Source organism: Ovis canadensis, chromosome 23 (assembly GCF_042477335.2).
Source record: "Ovis canadensis isolate MfBH-ARS-UI-01 breed Bighorn chromosome 23, ARS-UI_OviCan_v2, whole genome shotgun sequence".
NCBI lineage: Eukaryota > Metazoa > Chordata > Mammalia > Artiodactyla > Bovidae > Ovis > Ovis canadensis.
The window spans coordinates 68186832-68201931 of NC_091267.1; the positions used below are offsets into that span (position 1 = coordinate 68186832).

At 42.6% G+C, this 15100-nt stretch overlaps 1 protein-coding gene across 50 annotated transcripts in view; it reads right to left on the reverse strand.

The window, feature by feature from the left end:
• Positions 1-3171: 3171 nt before the first annotated feature.
• The window catches only part of TCF4 (transcription factor 4), a 380205-nt gene continuing 368276 nt past the window's right edge, over positions 3172-15100 (reverse strand). For 32 of the 50 annotated variants that reach the window (XM_069568875.1, XM_069568859.1, XM_069568862.1 and 29 more), the window contains 5 exons: positions 10121-10256; positions 8352-8514; positions 4609-4838; positions 3822-3962; positions 3172-3624 (listed from right to left, as the gene is read on the reverse strand). In XM_069568875.1, coding sequence (XP_069424976.1) covers positions 3826-3962; positions 4609-4838; positions 8352-8514; positions 10121-10256 — 666 coding nt within the window. In that variant the 3' untranslated portion in view covers positions 3172-3624; positions 3822-3825. The remainder of the gene's footprint in view (positions 3625-3821; positions 3963-4608; positions 4839-8351; positions 8515-10120; positions 10257-15100) is intronic. The other 18 variants (XM_069568866.1, XM_069568864.1, XM_069568865.1 and 15 more) reach the window with 1 other exon arrangement.

Sequence of the window (15100 nt, forward strand, 5' to 3'; positions counted from 1 at the left end):
TGAAATTGTTTCATTCCTGACTCAAGTTCACTTTTGGACACAGATCATATTCTGCCTGTTGGATCCAAGACGAAAATCCTCTTAACCCCAAGTCTTGGTTCAACACCCTCCCCACCCCCACCCCCCCCAATCCCTCATCAAAATAAAGATCACAAATTAAAAAAAAAAAAATCAAGAATTCGAAAAAAAAAGCGAAAAACAAAAAAAGGAATGGGAAGACTGAATCAGAACCAGTTGCGTTACTGGGTGGACTGACCGTTGTATAAACATTAGTGTTCCTTGCAGCTACACAGAAGACAAATGGGAAAAATGTCTAGATGAACAGACCCCTAGTCTGCATATTCATAAATTACTTGAATGTGGAGGTGGATCAACCGTTCCAAGTTGCTTGTAAAGTCCAACTCGCTTAAACAGCCTAAGTTAGGTTAACTTAGATCCCCAGCCTAAGTTTCATCATATACACAATACAGTATGGACCCTTACGAAATGCCTGTATAGTACTTTGATCCTAACTGTGTTCTGCTAAATTTCATCTGAGAATCCAGCACAGAATACCAATATCTTACCTGGGTTTGATAATCACAAAACAAGAAAAAAAACACACTAAAAAGGCTACATTCCCTTTCATCTTTTTTTTTTCTTTTTTTTTAAATAGGGATACAACCCAATGTATATGGATGGCCGTGGATGTTTCTCCACCAAGCAAAAAGTAGTGAGCAGCATTGATGGCCGTTAGAAAAGCTTTCCACTTATTTCCAAAGGGAATTCCACAATAGAGGTATTACATGACTGATTAATGAATGGGTCAAAGCTGGTGAACAGTAAATTGCAGCTTTTACTCTGTTTGAGTGAGAACAAAACATAAAGCACCAATTTAAAAAAGAACCCAAGAACTACAATTTAATTCTTTTTTTGCTTTGTTTACAGATTTGAAAATCTCTAAATCAGCTCTATGAAAGCACCTTGATGATAACATGTATCAAAAGTGCCAATCTTAAAATGTACATCAATGCAGGGAGTGTTTCCAGTTCCCTAAAGAGTAAACACCGTACTTTCTTCTATACACTTATCCTGAATGTGATCAGAAGATACCTGCTTCCTATATAATATTGTTCCTAGGGATACCCGCCTTGATAAGAGTATATAACATGAGTGCAGAATGTACCACTAAAAGGAAATCTTCAACATACTGAGGGTACAAGCACACACATTATTCAGGAGGAGGGGAAGAGTATACAACATTGTCTTCCACGCCCTTCTCTGAGCCCCTTTGTTCGTCCATTTTCACAGGGAAGCCTCAAAATAACGTTTCATGAAGTCTGATTCCTGCTATTCTAAGGTTTTAATCCACCTCCACATTTTAGGAACTTATCAACAAATCAAAGTATTTCCGTTTTATCACTACTGAACATATTTACAGTTCTGAACACACACACAGCTAATCAAAATGTTTATGGGTTTGTAAAAGATGACCACGTGGTTACTATCTTATTTGTTCTTACATTTTCAGAAATGAACATAAAATTCAGATTCTTGTAGCTCACTATTTCATTTCAATGAGACGGTTTTTAAACCACACCGTTTAAAAAAAAGAGAAACAACTGATACAATGTATTAAAACACATAATAACAAGAGTCTACATGTAAAAATATAACTTTTACATACACAATTTCAAAATAATGATACGGTTGCCATTTGTTGCATAAAATTTACAAATGTATTTCATTACTATATAACTGGCAAAACAGGAGAACAGATGGAACATTTAGACCATTTCATGGGTTTATGGCATGTACTCAGTGCTGATAGGTGGAAAAACTACTTGAACAAGGGATTTTTTTTTTTTCTTAATACATGCCAAGATTGTGTGGCTGTAAAAATAGAAACGAGTTAGAGACGAAAGGATGCTGACAAATACTTAACTAGGAGCACTATTTCTTTACTGCACTATACACCAAAGTCAATCATTATAAAGATTCACAATGGAAGTTGGTTCAATTGTGCCCAGACGTCAAAGCTAGCTATCTGACGAGCTGCTGTGCCATAGCTTGTCTATGTTTCTATCAAATATGTTAAGTATAAACTTCATTCATACTGGCCAGAGAAATACTGCACTACCCCTCCTCAAGAAAGTGCAACTTAATGCTTTAGGACTTATAAGGCTTGAGATAATGCTGCATGACGATTGAATATTGGCATTTTTTTTTCCCAGACAAAGGAGGAGGCAGTTAAGTCATTCTACATCTTAGTAAACCCATTTTGAAAAAAAAAAAAAAAATCAAGAAAGCAACAAAATCAATCAGCTCTGTCACACTACTTGCAATTTTCTCGTTGGATGGTTGTTGAACTTTACTTGTTTTTTTTGTTTTTGTTTTTTTCCAAAAATCTGACCATGTATTCAGAAACACCTCACTGCACACTACTTCGGCTACACATGTAGGTAACACTTTAATCATTTTGTTAAATCACAGCCACTTTGATTATGTTATGTTTCCGATGATATAAACATTGGAAGGCACGGTGGTAACATTGTAGCATTCTAACCTTGTACCTCTGAAAATCCCGGAAGAGGGCCACAAACAGCAACATTCCAATTCAGACAAACTCTTTGCCATGTCTTGGTAATGCTGCTTGGTAATATCTACACATGATGTGACTTTTAAGTCCTGTGTTCCCAAAAGACTGAAGAAACAATTTTCTACTTATTTATGAATGAAAAGCAACATCAGGGTCAGCATTTCATCCTGTACTACCTGCTCTGGAAGCAGAGTTGGCACTACAGGTTACGAGAACAAACCAGGGAGAGGGACAGAAATCAGACCCAAAAAAAAACCAAAACCAAAAAAAACACCTCCGTATTTACAGTAAAATCTTTCTTTTAAAAAAGTTAATCAGTACTATTTTTTTACAGGAGAAAAAAGTCTGAAACAAATGAACAAAAGCTTACCATAGTCACTAAATTTTTAATATATATTTATATATATATTTATATATATATTTGTCATAGGTCTATAAGATCCATCTGTTCCTCCTACCCTAAGGAATGGCTAATGTCATCACTTCGCTGTCATCAGGATATTTGCTGGTTTTGTTACGAGGGCAGCCGGGCTTCCCTTATTCGATATCCGGTCATTATAAACACTAGCTGACTTGAATACCAACAAAAACGGTCATGTCGTTTTCTTCAGAAGTACACTTTTTCATTATTGCAAGTTTACAATTTTTTTTTAAATTAAATATTTTTTTTTCAGACTTACAAATTAATTATATACTTTTTTTTTTTTTCCAAAAGAAGTTTAGGCACAAATGCATTGTTCCACAGTGTGGAAAGATTGCCATTCAGTCTCTGGGCTGCGTCTCAGCCTGCACACACTGCACATTCTGAATGATATGTTAAAGAGAGTCAACCCCTAAGTTGCACGTTTTTTTTCTTTTTTTTTTGTTTTTCGGTTTTTTGATCATTGGGAATGCTGAAACCTCTTGCGTCTGTGATTCATAACTACTCAGACTTGTCTTATATTACAAAAAAAGGGGTTAAGGAGAAGTGTTTATGTGGGTTTAAGATAATACAGCTGTTAAGGAAGTGGTCTCTCGTATTAATGAAGCAATGTGGCAACTTGGACCTGAGAGAGAAGAGAGAAAGATGAATTAGTACGTTTGTAACAGAGAAGAGAAGCTTTCATTTTTAAATTCCCCCCCCCCCCCCCCCCCCCCGTAGGGAAAATCAGTGTGCGCTTCTGGGTCAGATACGACTCTCAGGGCTGACGCCTGGGCACGGGACACAGGGGGATGCCTTCAGAAACGGCTGGAACACACTTGCCCTTTCACATCTGTCCCATGTGGTTGGACGCGTCTCCCATGCCGGGGTGCGGGCCCGCCAAGGACAGCGGGGGCGGCTCCGAGGAGACCTTCTCTTCTTCCCTTCTCTTCAGACACGCGGCTTTCGGGTTCAGGTTCCTTTCTGTGGGAGAGGAGAGCATGGAGGGCTGAGGCCTCACCCAGGGCTTCTGGTGTGGGGCGGTCATGCTACGCTTCTGCGGGTCTGCTCAGCCCTTCTCTCAGGTTCTGCCTTCCAGAACAAGCGGGCCGAGCGGGAAAATGCGCACTGCTGCGATCCCCTGGCTCAACCTCCCTCATCTGCCTGGGGCAACTGCGGGCGCTTACGGTCTAAGAAAGTCGGTAAAGCAAGCATTTGCTGCTCAGTCGCCAGGTCACGTTCCCCTCTTTTCCGACCCCGGGGACTGCAGCCCGCCAGGCTCCTCCGTCCACGGGATGCTCCTCACAAGAAGGCCGGCGTGGGCGGCCATGTCCCCCTGCAGGGGTTGTCCCGACCGGGATCGAACCCACGTCTCCTGCCTTGGCAGGCGGAGTCTTTACCCCGGGGCCACCTGGAAGCCCCAAGAGAAGATGCTGAGCTGGGATTGCTGAGAGGACCTAGGGTAACGTCCGTCCCAGCTGTAAGGAAAGTCCTGGGGCTTCATTACAGGGGGAGGGGGGCTGCCCTGTGGCTGAAACACGGGAACGGCCCCGGGATGCTAGGGGTGCCTTGGCCGCGACCCTCGGGCTCCACCCTGACCTCTGCAAGGAAGCCGGCCGCCCGCCCTGACCTCGGACTTGCTGCTCCAGGCTGAGGATGACGGCCACGGCCTGGTGGAGGATCAGGAGCTTGGTCTGGGGCTTGTCGCTCTTGAGGTGCAGCTGCACCATGCGGCCCAGCTCCTTGAACGCCTCGTTGATGTCGCGCACGCGCAGGCGCTCGCGGGCGTTGTTCGCCATCCGCCGCTCCTTCTCCCGCTCCGCCTTCTGCTCGGGCGTCAGGTCCTCGTCGTCGTTATTGCTGCGGACACAGGGGAAGACGCGGCATTTTCTAATGGGGGCGCGGAAAGGGACGGTTTCTAAATTCCCTCCGATTTCTTCCCAAGCTGTCGGGGAGCTTTCCCATCTCAAGCCCTTGTCCCTGGTGGAGTTTTCTCTCTGCCAGGGCTCGGCACTGCTTTAGGTGGTTACGACAGTCCCTGCGTGAGACATTCAGAGTCTCACAGATATAAAACCCAAGCCCAACAGGAGAGGTTCAGACTGGGGCCCCAAGTGCACCGTATGGATAGAAGGCAGCCAAAAAGGGAAAACACAGCTCTGGTCCATAAAGCCATGTGCGGCAAAGCAGTGCACGGTCAACTCCGGCTCAAGCTACACTTCAGGACCGCAATCCAGAAAGGGCTGGAGACCGAAACTGTTTTTTTTTTTTTTTTTTTAACTTTCATAATATGACGTGTGAACCTGAGGAAAACAAGGGACTGAAAAACGATGTGGATACTTCAAAATTAACACAATGCAGCTCTAACAGGATTAAGAAAGTCATCCATTCAAGACAATGAATGAGTGAACACGAGGGCCTGCTGTCTGCTAACCAGCTTGGAGGGCTTGGTCAGGCCACTTACTGTATCGAGTCTCACTTTCTCCATGTATTAAATATAGCAAGGTTAGAAAAACATCATCTCCGTAACCTTTAACATTATGGATGTTTACGGTCACGAGACAGGTTGGGGAAACCTGAGTTTCAGGCAAACCCAACCCAACTCAACTCAAACTTACTGGTTATCAATGACCACAACCTCACTGTGAGACAAAAATGAAGCCGGAAAGCTGCTCTCTGATTGTTGAGAACAGAAATGATTCACTCAAAGGCATGGTTGGAGCCAGCAGTCTGGAAAGACAAGGTGACTTCTACTTCTGGGTGAGATCCTGATAAATTATAAACTTTTCAATGGGAGGCAGATAGGATGATGATGAGCTACTTGGAAAGCCTGTCATATCAGGAGGATTTCATGGCATCAAGGTTTCTAACTGTTTCTGGGGAATCACTTGTAAAAGAGGGGCATGGGAGATGATGCCTTACAAAGACAGAACAGAGCAAGGAACTCCAAGTGGGACAGTCTGAATTAACATGAACAAGAACCTTTTTTGAGCATGAGAGACATTAAAAATGAAGTATACTTCACTCAAAAACTCCATTATAAGGAGCAAAACGGCAGTGACCATCTATAAGGATGTCAACCTAGAGATCTGAGCACTGACCCCAAGGACCAACAAGGTGAGCCTCGACCTTAATATTCCATGAATCTGAAAGGCTCACTGAATGAACATATGAATCACAACATTTCAGAGCTGGAGGAACATGTGGGAAGCCATCTACTCACTTCATCTACTCACTTAAGGAGTACTGGCTTAAAAATCTATGTGTTCAGGACCTCCCTGGGGGTCCAGTGGTCTAGACTCTGCGCTTGCACTGCGGAGGGCCATGGGTTCAATCCCTGGTCAGGAAACTAAGATCCCACATGCTGCTTAGACAGGCCAAAACATTATTTTTAAAAGAAGTTAAAAAGAATTTAAAACATGAATGGCTCCAAGTCTTCCACTGTGAAGAATCTCTGTGTAACTTCCACATTGCAGTGAGGACACATCATGACACAGAAGACCCAGTCAGGCAGAAATGGAGTGGATCCCTGGGCTGCAGCACACGCTGCCCACAAAGATGATGCACGCAAGTAAGCCAAGAGCACTTGCAAGGGAGGCAGACACCAAAGAAAGATGCTTTAAGACTTGGCTCGCCTTCCTGTAGGTTAAACTCCCTTCCAGATGGGACTGTCTGCCTTGGATGTGTGTTGATGAGTGCACAACCGAACTGAGCCCATCAGAAAGCTCTCTTTCTCCGCCACCTGATTCTCTTCCTCACTTCCTCTGCCCACCCATCTCTCTCCCATCCATGACCTCGGCCAACGCCAAGGAATTCAAGGTGACTGTGAATTCACACCCACAGCCCACCACAAAAGTAAGATGTAACAAGCAAAATGAGAACAGAGTCGAGTTTCTGCTGGTCCTGTCCAGAAGGTAAAAATTTGGGTAATGTTTTTACATAGCAAACATATGCCACACTTTTTCCAAAGTGGGGCTGAAAATGGGAAATTGTTTTCCAAGTGTATTCAGGCCAGTAATGAATGAGAATGGGTTATCCACTTACAAGTTGTTTATGCAAACAAAACTGCCTAGATTTGGAAAGCCTTGTCAGACAACAGTTTTGGAGTCCTAAGTGAACGTCAAGAGAGTGACCTTTGAAACAAGAAGGTTCTTAACAGCCAAGTTTAAATGCTGCATTGAGACTTCAAAGGATGAACTGAAAATGCATGTGTTACAGCCACTAGTTAAGTTACCAAGAGTTGACTGAATTAACAGAGAAATTGCTAAGGATGTCAAAGGCCCTCCTGGGAACGTCTTATCATTCCAAGGCAAGAGTCAGGAAATGGCCAAGGGCCAGGAAACCACAGCAATGGTGGAAAGGTGTAAGCGCGAAGGTTCCAGAATTTTCAAAACTGTGGTAGAACTTAGAAACAAATCTAACTACAAAGGCAGTATGAAAAGATGGCATGTCCTTAATCCCTAAAGGACCCCAGGCATAACCTTGAGAACGACAGCCTCTCAAAGGGAGGAATCAGCACTTCTCTAGCGGTCCAGCGGCTAAGACTCCGTGCTCCCAACGCAGGGGGCCTGAATCTGATCCCTGGTCAGGGAACTAGATCCCACAGGCCCACACTAAGACCCAGGGCAGCCAAACAAATGTTGTTTATAAAGGGAGGCACTGTCATAGTACAGCTCATTAAATTTCCAAATAAAAATTATCCAAGAGCACCAAGGCAAAGAACGTGGGTGTCACAATGTTCAAAAAAGTCCATCTGCTTATCAGATTACAGTTCAAGGAGACAGATTCTAATTTAAAGATATTTCGGAGCTGAGAAAACTGATCAGAAGCTATTTTCCTGCAATTGAATTTTCTGTAGAAAGGAGTAGCCAAGAAAAAAAACAGCAACATAGGTACTACTCTTATACATATATATATCTCTCTCTCAACATATGTAGACTCAGGCTGGGAAATCGGTACTTTCTCACTTTCAAGGTAAGAAAAAAGTTACAACTGCACATATATCAATTGAGCTTTCAATAGCAATAGGATCTCTTTTTAGAAGTATTTTCAGAAGAACATTTCTGACCAAATTTGTAGAATAAGCAGTCTTACAAATCGACTGCTTGCATTTGAATTGGTGATAAATTGTTTTTGCCATTTTGTGTCATTATCAGCATTGGGTCCAAATTCATAAATGCAAAGGCAGTTTCGGCTTTCCTAGAGTACAGGTATCTCAAATGATACGTTCGTGCCTCTAGAGTAAGCCTTTCCTTTTTAATTTTTAGCTGCAGATTTACCTTCCAGGAAAAAACTGAATAGTTTCTTCCTGTTCTGTTCACTTCATCAAAGTCCAATAAAGGAATTAAATGAAGCGACAGTATTATATACTGTTACCTAGATCTTGACCTAGTAATGGATTTGATATCCTTCTTGTCGTCATCTAATTTCTTGTCCTCGGAAGATTTCGTGTCTTGCAGGTTTTCGTCACCCTCGTCGTCGGATTTGATCTCAGAGCTGCCGGAGGAGACACTCTGGCCCTGCAAGCCTGGTGGCATGCCTGCAGACAAAAAAAAAAAAGAGAGAGAGCAGGTGACACACCCACCAAAGCCTCGAGGCACAGACACACATGCCCCAGGCTGCAGGGCCGCTGGCTATTCATTTCAGACCGCCCAACTGTGTGATCCATCACTTTCCTCATCATCTTTAGTGAAGTTTCAAAAATGCACCTGCAGAAACAAGTTATCCCTGCATTGGCGCTGAGGTTAAATTCTATTTTGCAATCTTTTGGAGTAGATGGTAATTTCACTGTCTACAAAACATCAACTTAATTGCAATGAAAATCATAATCATGAAAATCACACACCTCAATGTTCTGATTAAGAACCCAAGTAAATATCAGCTATTATATTGAGTTTCTTCCATATGCAATGGTTTAATAGAAAAATGTCCTTAAAATATAATTCCCAGGGAGTACGCTAAATACGTACAGTCAAGACTTCAATAGATACCCTAATGATATTCTGAAATTAGGCTTCTCTTATCCTCGAAGAGTAATCAGTCTTTAAAAATGGTACATATGGAAAGCAGCTCAATGAAGACATTTCTAGCTCTTCCACTGCTCAACTTTCCAAGATCACAATAAATCTTAAAACGTGGCCCAAATGCAATCATTTATTTCTAAGGAAGAAGCGTGTCTATTCAGTATTTCCTTCAATCTGTAATCTATGGGGTCCAGAATCTTGTCCCTCAAAATCTGGTCAGGGGACCAGGAGTATGCTTATCCCCTGGAAGCCCATTAGAAATGCAGAACCCCAGACTCACTGAATCAGAATCAGCATTTTAACAACATCCTCAGGTCATGCTTGTACACAATAAGAAGGGCTGACCTAAGACAAAGAAAACCCAAAGGCTCTTTAAAAGAAAGGGCCATCAAAGTCTGACTATTCCGATAAAAATGGGCAGGCATGCCCACATATAGTTAACAATCAGATTCTTACAATGCTTAATACTTGGACAAATGCTTACACATATCCGTTCTTGTGGCACTGTTAGCACATTTTATTCTCAATGTGAGGGCAATGGGGTATTACATAAGCATCTCTTGGTCATCGGGCCAGCCATTTGCAGAGGGACCTGGGACCCAGGTCTTGTTCCTGTGACTCTGCCACCTGGGGTCTTGGAAAGCCGAAAGGAGTCAGGGGTACGGTGCAATCAGGACAGAGCCGGATGACTCATCCGACTGAGTCCCATTTTTGAAATGTACCTACATTTCCTTCCATCGTAAGCAACAAAAACCCATTTCCTTCCTTCCTCTTCATTTGGAAACATCACTGTCAGGCTACAACTAACCACATTAAAGGATCTGGATGAGCGCAATGTGGAAATAGCTAAAATCACATTTCCTCTCATCAGTATCTGGTCTCATCCCCTGCTGCAAACAGGAGCAGGGTTTCAGAAGATGCTGGAGGAAAACAGTTACCGAAGAAACACAATTAGCCATCGATGTTCGAAAGCCTTTCCCATTTCCTTACCATCTTGTTACCGAAACGGCTTCATGGTTACGGGCCAGTGCTTCCTGAGGGATGAATGCCAAGGAGGCACTGCAGGCACACGGGGTCTACTGTTTCAGGGAAATGAGACGTGCCCCTCCAAGGTGGACCTACCTCTGTAAGGGTCCTGGGGTGGGTTCAGATCAGGGGAAGTTGCCGACTGGACAGGTAGCTGCGGCACCGGCACCTGGTTCGGAACGAGAGAGTGGCTGCCTCGCAGGGCCACGCCGTCTTCACGATGGGCCCCAACCTGAAAGAGCCAGAGGGACGGCGGAGGTAAGTGGGCATCAGAGGTGCGACCGCAGGGCCCCAAGGAAGGAAGACCAGCCTTTGAAAACAAGACTCCCCAGTGCATTTCACTAGAGGGCGCTGAAGGATCATACATGCAGCTACAGTCCTCAGCGGAAGGAAAAAAAACACAACACTTAACGCTCAGTAAGATGCTGTGCTGTACATCCAGTGACAAATATGGCAGAGGAGCTCAGGCAGGTAAAACGTCAAATTGTCTCCCAGGGTGCTGCGGTGGAGCGTACTGATTCGCACCCATCTGCCTTCTATCATGTCCGCCAACAGATCTGACAATTATCTTAATGCCCATATGCTTAATTGTGGGCTTCTCAATTCCCCCATTGCTATCGGAAATCCTACAGGAATTTCAATTTGGCATTCGACTTTCATTTCAGGGGATAAGATTCTCAGGCCTGCCATGTTTTTCTTTTTTTTTTTTTTTTTCCATAATGCCAGCTAAGCCTCTGACAGCGGAAGCTACAGCAGTATGGGACGTAGCCCCTGCTCGGTACAAATATAATAAAATGTCACCTGGCTTTCCAAAACTGGCAGCCCATTCCAAATTAATGTTTACTGTATTTCATCAGCTGCTGAGTTCCAAATCCAAAGGGGGACCGTTTCTGCCAATGCCACCATACCGGAAAATGTACCAATAAAGGTTTTATTAAACACACCAGTAATGCCATCATTGCCATGCAAAGATGTTTGGACATTTTTCCATTTTTTTTTAAACTATTCTGATCCTAGATAGACACCATATTGGAAACACTCTCGATGACTCCAAGAATAAAATTATAGAGTACAGCATGATGACTGGGTCTGGAAAAAAAATACTGCTGAGTTTTTTATTAATTACTGCTACCTACTCTGGGGTCCAGAGATGTTGAACTTATGGCACTGAGACAGCAATAGCTGACTTTTATAGTGAACGCCTTCAAGGAAGACCATTGAGCATTTGGAAACCAAGAGGACCGTGAGTCAAGCTTCACTGGCATTCCACGTAATTATCTGTTAGTGTATTGTTTGGTGGGTCTAACACTAAAAGTATCTCTCCATGAATTTACACTGCTATGAATCAAAGAGTGTATGTTTTTTCCCAATCCGAAATCGAAAGCCACAACGCAAAATCTTCACTCTTTTGCTACCCAGTGTTTAAAGAATATTTTCGCCAAGCGCAACAACAATAAGAATCTGAACTGCAGCAATAAAATGCACAGAACCAGATGAAGCATGTGCTATCTCAAGACAGCCTAGTATGAACTGTCACCTTTACAGACTCCAAAACAATGCAGAAGATGATGACACAGAGGGGAGGGGGAGGACCATATAAATCATACTAACTGCTGAGATTCAAAATACAGCAAAAATAAAACTATTATACAGAGAATGGATAAACGACAAGGTCCTACTGCACAGCACAGGGAAATACATTCAATGTCCTGTGATAAACCATAATGGAAAAGAATATGAAAAAGAATGTATATACATATGTATCCACTGGACAGCAGAAATTAACACAGCGCTGTAAGCCAACACCACGTTTTTATAATTTTTTAAATTTCAAAATAATTTTTTTAAAAAGTTAAAACAAAATACAGCAAGAAGAGCACAGGCTTTAAGGACTCGGGCACACCGGGAAGTTTAGATGAATGTTGCAGCTGAGGTATCTGGGGAGCTTCATGCTGTCTGTCCTCTGGGTGCCTGTGTCCCTCCCCAGAGCAGTCTGGAAGGTGGCTAGTTCCTACTGATATGTGGGTGCTTCAGGTATATTAAGAACCTGATTATCTTCCAAAACAGCTACTCCATCTCCAGCACAAGTTGGCCTCCTTGGACACTGCAGCCACTGGTCCTGGATTTAACTTCCAGAGCTCCGTGGCGTAAGCGTCAGCCCTTTTCACATACTGAGCACTACCGCCACGCCTCTCCTGCCTTGCACCTGTAACGGAAGCCTGACCTCTCGCAGGCAGACCGTGCCCACCCAGCTCCCTGCAGCCGTTTCTCACTGTGTATGTTTTCATTTCCCTTTCATACCAAAGAATGATAGCTTTTTTCCACTTTTATATTTGTGCAATTAGAAGACTGATTCAATCAACGGCTATCCTTTCATTCTAAGATGTCAACTTGAAAGCATGAATTTTACAGGCCCTGATCAAATGGTAGCTCTTTAGCAAAGACCGTTATTAAGTATAACCTAACTAATTATCCAACTGCTGATTCATAGTTACTGGCCTTCCCAGTGGATTACATTTCTTTCCACAAAGGATGAGTCTAAGTTGGAATCACTGAAGGTAACCACCAATCTGAGCGTGGCAGAGATTCCCATACCCTCCTTCTATTTTAGAATCATTCTGTTAAAACCCTCAAGCCTTCTTTGTGGGCAACTGAGATGCAATTCAAGGTTAAGACATTGCTTTTCAATTAAAACATATTCAGTTATTAATCCTGAAATTTCTTTTTTTTCCCTTCTAGATCATGTTTAGTTTTTAAAAGAACCCACACCCAATGACCTTTCTATTTTCTCTGCCTCAACTATTATGATAGACAGCATAACTAAGTGAAAATTAACACAATATGAGAGTTAAAAATATGTAGATTCTAACTGTAACTGGTTTCTTTACTTGTTATATAATCTTGGGTAAGTTACTCAAACCCAAAATGGAGAAAGTAACACTGGAAGTGACAGTGAGTAAATCTCAGGTTTATTGCAAGGAGTAGTAGTATGCAAGACAGATGGTACACAAAGGTGCCCAATAATTACCGACACTGTTAGGTGTTTCAGCTGAAAATACTTGCTTACTACGTATAAGTAAGAGTCTACACAGTTTAAGAAACCTGAGAAGTCAGGCTGCTTTCACTTATGATCCTCTTTGCACTCTATGTTGTTCATGTCCATTTGGTTTTAAATCTTTCTCCTGCAGAATGACAGCGAAATCTTAAATGATCTATAAATATGTTTGAGAAGGTGGTTGTTCTGACTAGATGTTGGCTTTTATCCACGCATATTACCTAACTTTAATTTTCTAAAGATCACCTGAGAGCCCCTGAAATAATACATTCTTTTCCATAAAGGAAGTTGAAAACATTCTCTGTGATATCAGAAGGTCTCTCTCGTAGTATATTTCAGGAACAAATGGATCAATAACGATAGGTCTAGATCCATGGATCCATCTAATCAGCTTGACTCTCCAGGATCCATTCCATTGCCCGTGTCTGTGGAATAATATTCCAATTTGAAGAATTAGCTTTGCTCTGCTTGCTTCCTTGGCCACAGACAGCATTTCCTAACCCTATTTACTTCTCCCTCAGAAACATTATTTCTGGTCACATAAGAGACAAGGAAAAAAACGACAGTGAATGGCCAGCAGAAACCCATCAATAGAATAACTCAGAAATAGATGGCGAGACCAATACTGCCATCTGTATATATGAGAGTCAGGATTTGCCCACTTACAAATACATAATAATGTGACTAGAAAAAAAGCAGATTCCTTTAACCTACAAATCAATTCTAAGGATGGCACCCAGAAAATCCATATTTCATTAAAGTCCTATTTTGAGAACCTTTTCATCTAGATAAGCAATGAAGTTAAAAGGCAGCCAATGAAAACAGCTTTATCAATACTGATTGTAAATTTTTTTGCAGTCTTTAACAATAGAGTCTTCTTATAGTTACATACCATATGGTTTTAGATATATCTATGCTAAAAATAGAAGACAGAACTAAAATATAAACATTATTCAATAATTGCTAATTGATCAGAGAGTATATTTATTAATTCAGCAAATCTAGCTGATGTGGTCATTCTGGAAGGTGCTGGGGATGCATGGTGAATAACTTAGATGTGGGCCCTGGGCCATGTGGGGCTTACAGCGATCCTTGGTAGAATTTTCATGGAGTGATCAATTTACTGAGGTGATTTTAACAGCAAGGACCAGAAATTCATTCTGCCTTGCTCAGGTAAAAGGAGATTTAACAGGAAGATTTCTTTTTTTAAATTTTATTTATTAGAGGATAACTGTTTTATAATGCTGTGGTGGTCTCTGCCATACATCGACGTGAATCGGTCATCATTATATACATGTCCTCTCCTCCTGAGCCTCGCCTGCCGCTTTCATCCCTCTATGTCACCCACAGCACCCGGCTGGGCTCCCTGTGTTACACCCCCGCTGGTTACCTACTTCACATGGCAGCGTATACACACGAAAGCTACTTTCTCACGTTGCCCTGCCCCCCTTCCCCTGCAGCATCCACGAGGCTGTTCTGTATGTCTGTGTCTCCATTTCTTGTCTGTAAATAGGTTCGCCAATACTATTTTTCTAGATTCCATATACGTATTTGTTAATATAGCATATTTGGTTTTCACTTTCTGACTTATTTCACTCTGTACAGCAAGTTCTAGGTTTATACTCTTCATTAGAATGGACTCAAATTTGTTCCTTAGGAATAAAACTACTATGTGACCCAGCAATCCCACTACTGGGCACATACCCTGGGAAAAATCAGACTTCTAAAAGACACATGCAGCCCTGTTCCTGGAGCACAGCTTACAAGAGCCAGGACATGGGTGCAGCCGAGATGTCCATCGACAGACGGAGGGACATGGATGAAGAAGCTGCGGTACACGACGGAATATTACTCAGCTGTAACAGGAAGATTTGGTGACTAAAGCTCAGGGCCTGGGGAACTCCTGTGACCTACGGCCATCCCTTGTCTCCAGGGGCCATCCCGGCCTCTCCCACCCCTGTTGGTACCTCTCTCTCTGGCTTCTGCCCACTCTGGACCACACCCTGGACTCTTCTTTCACA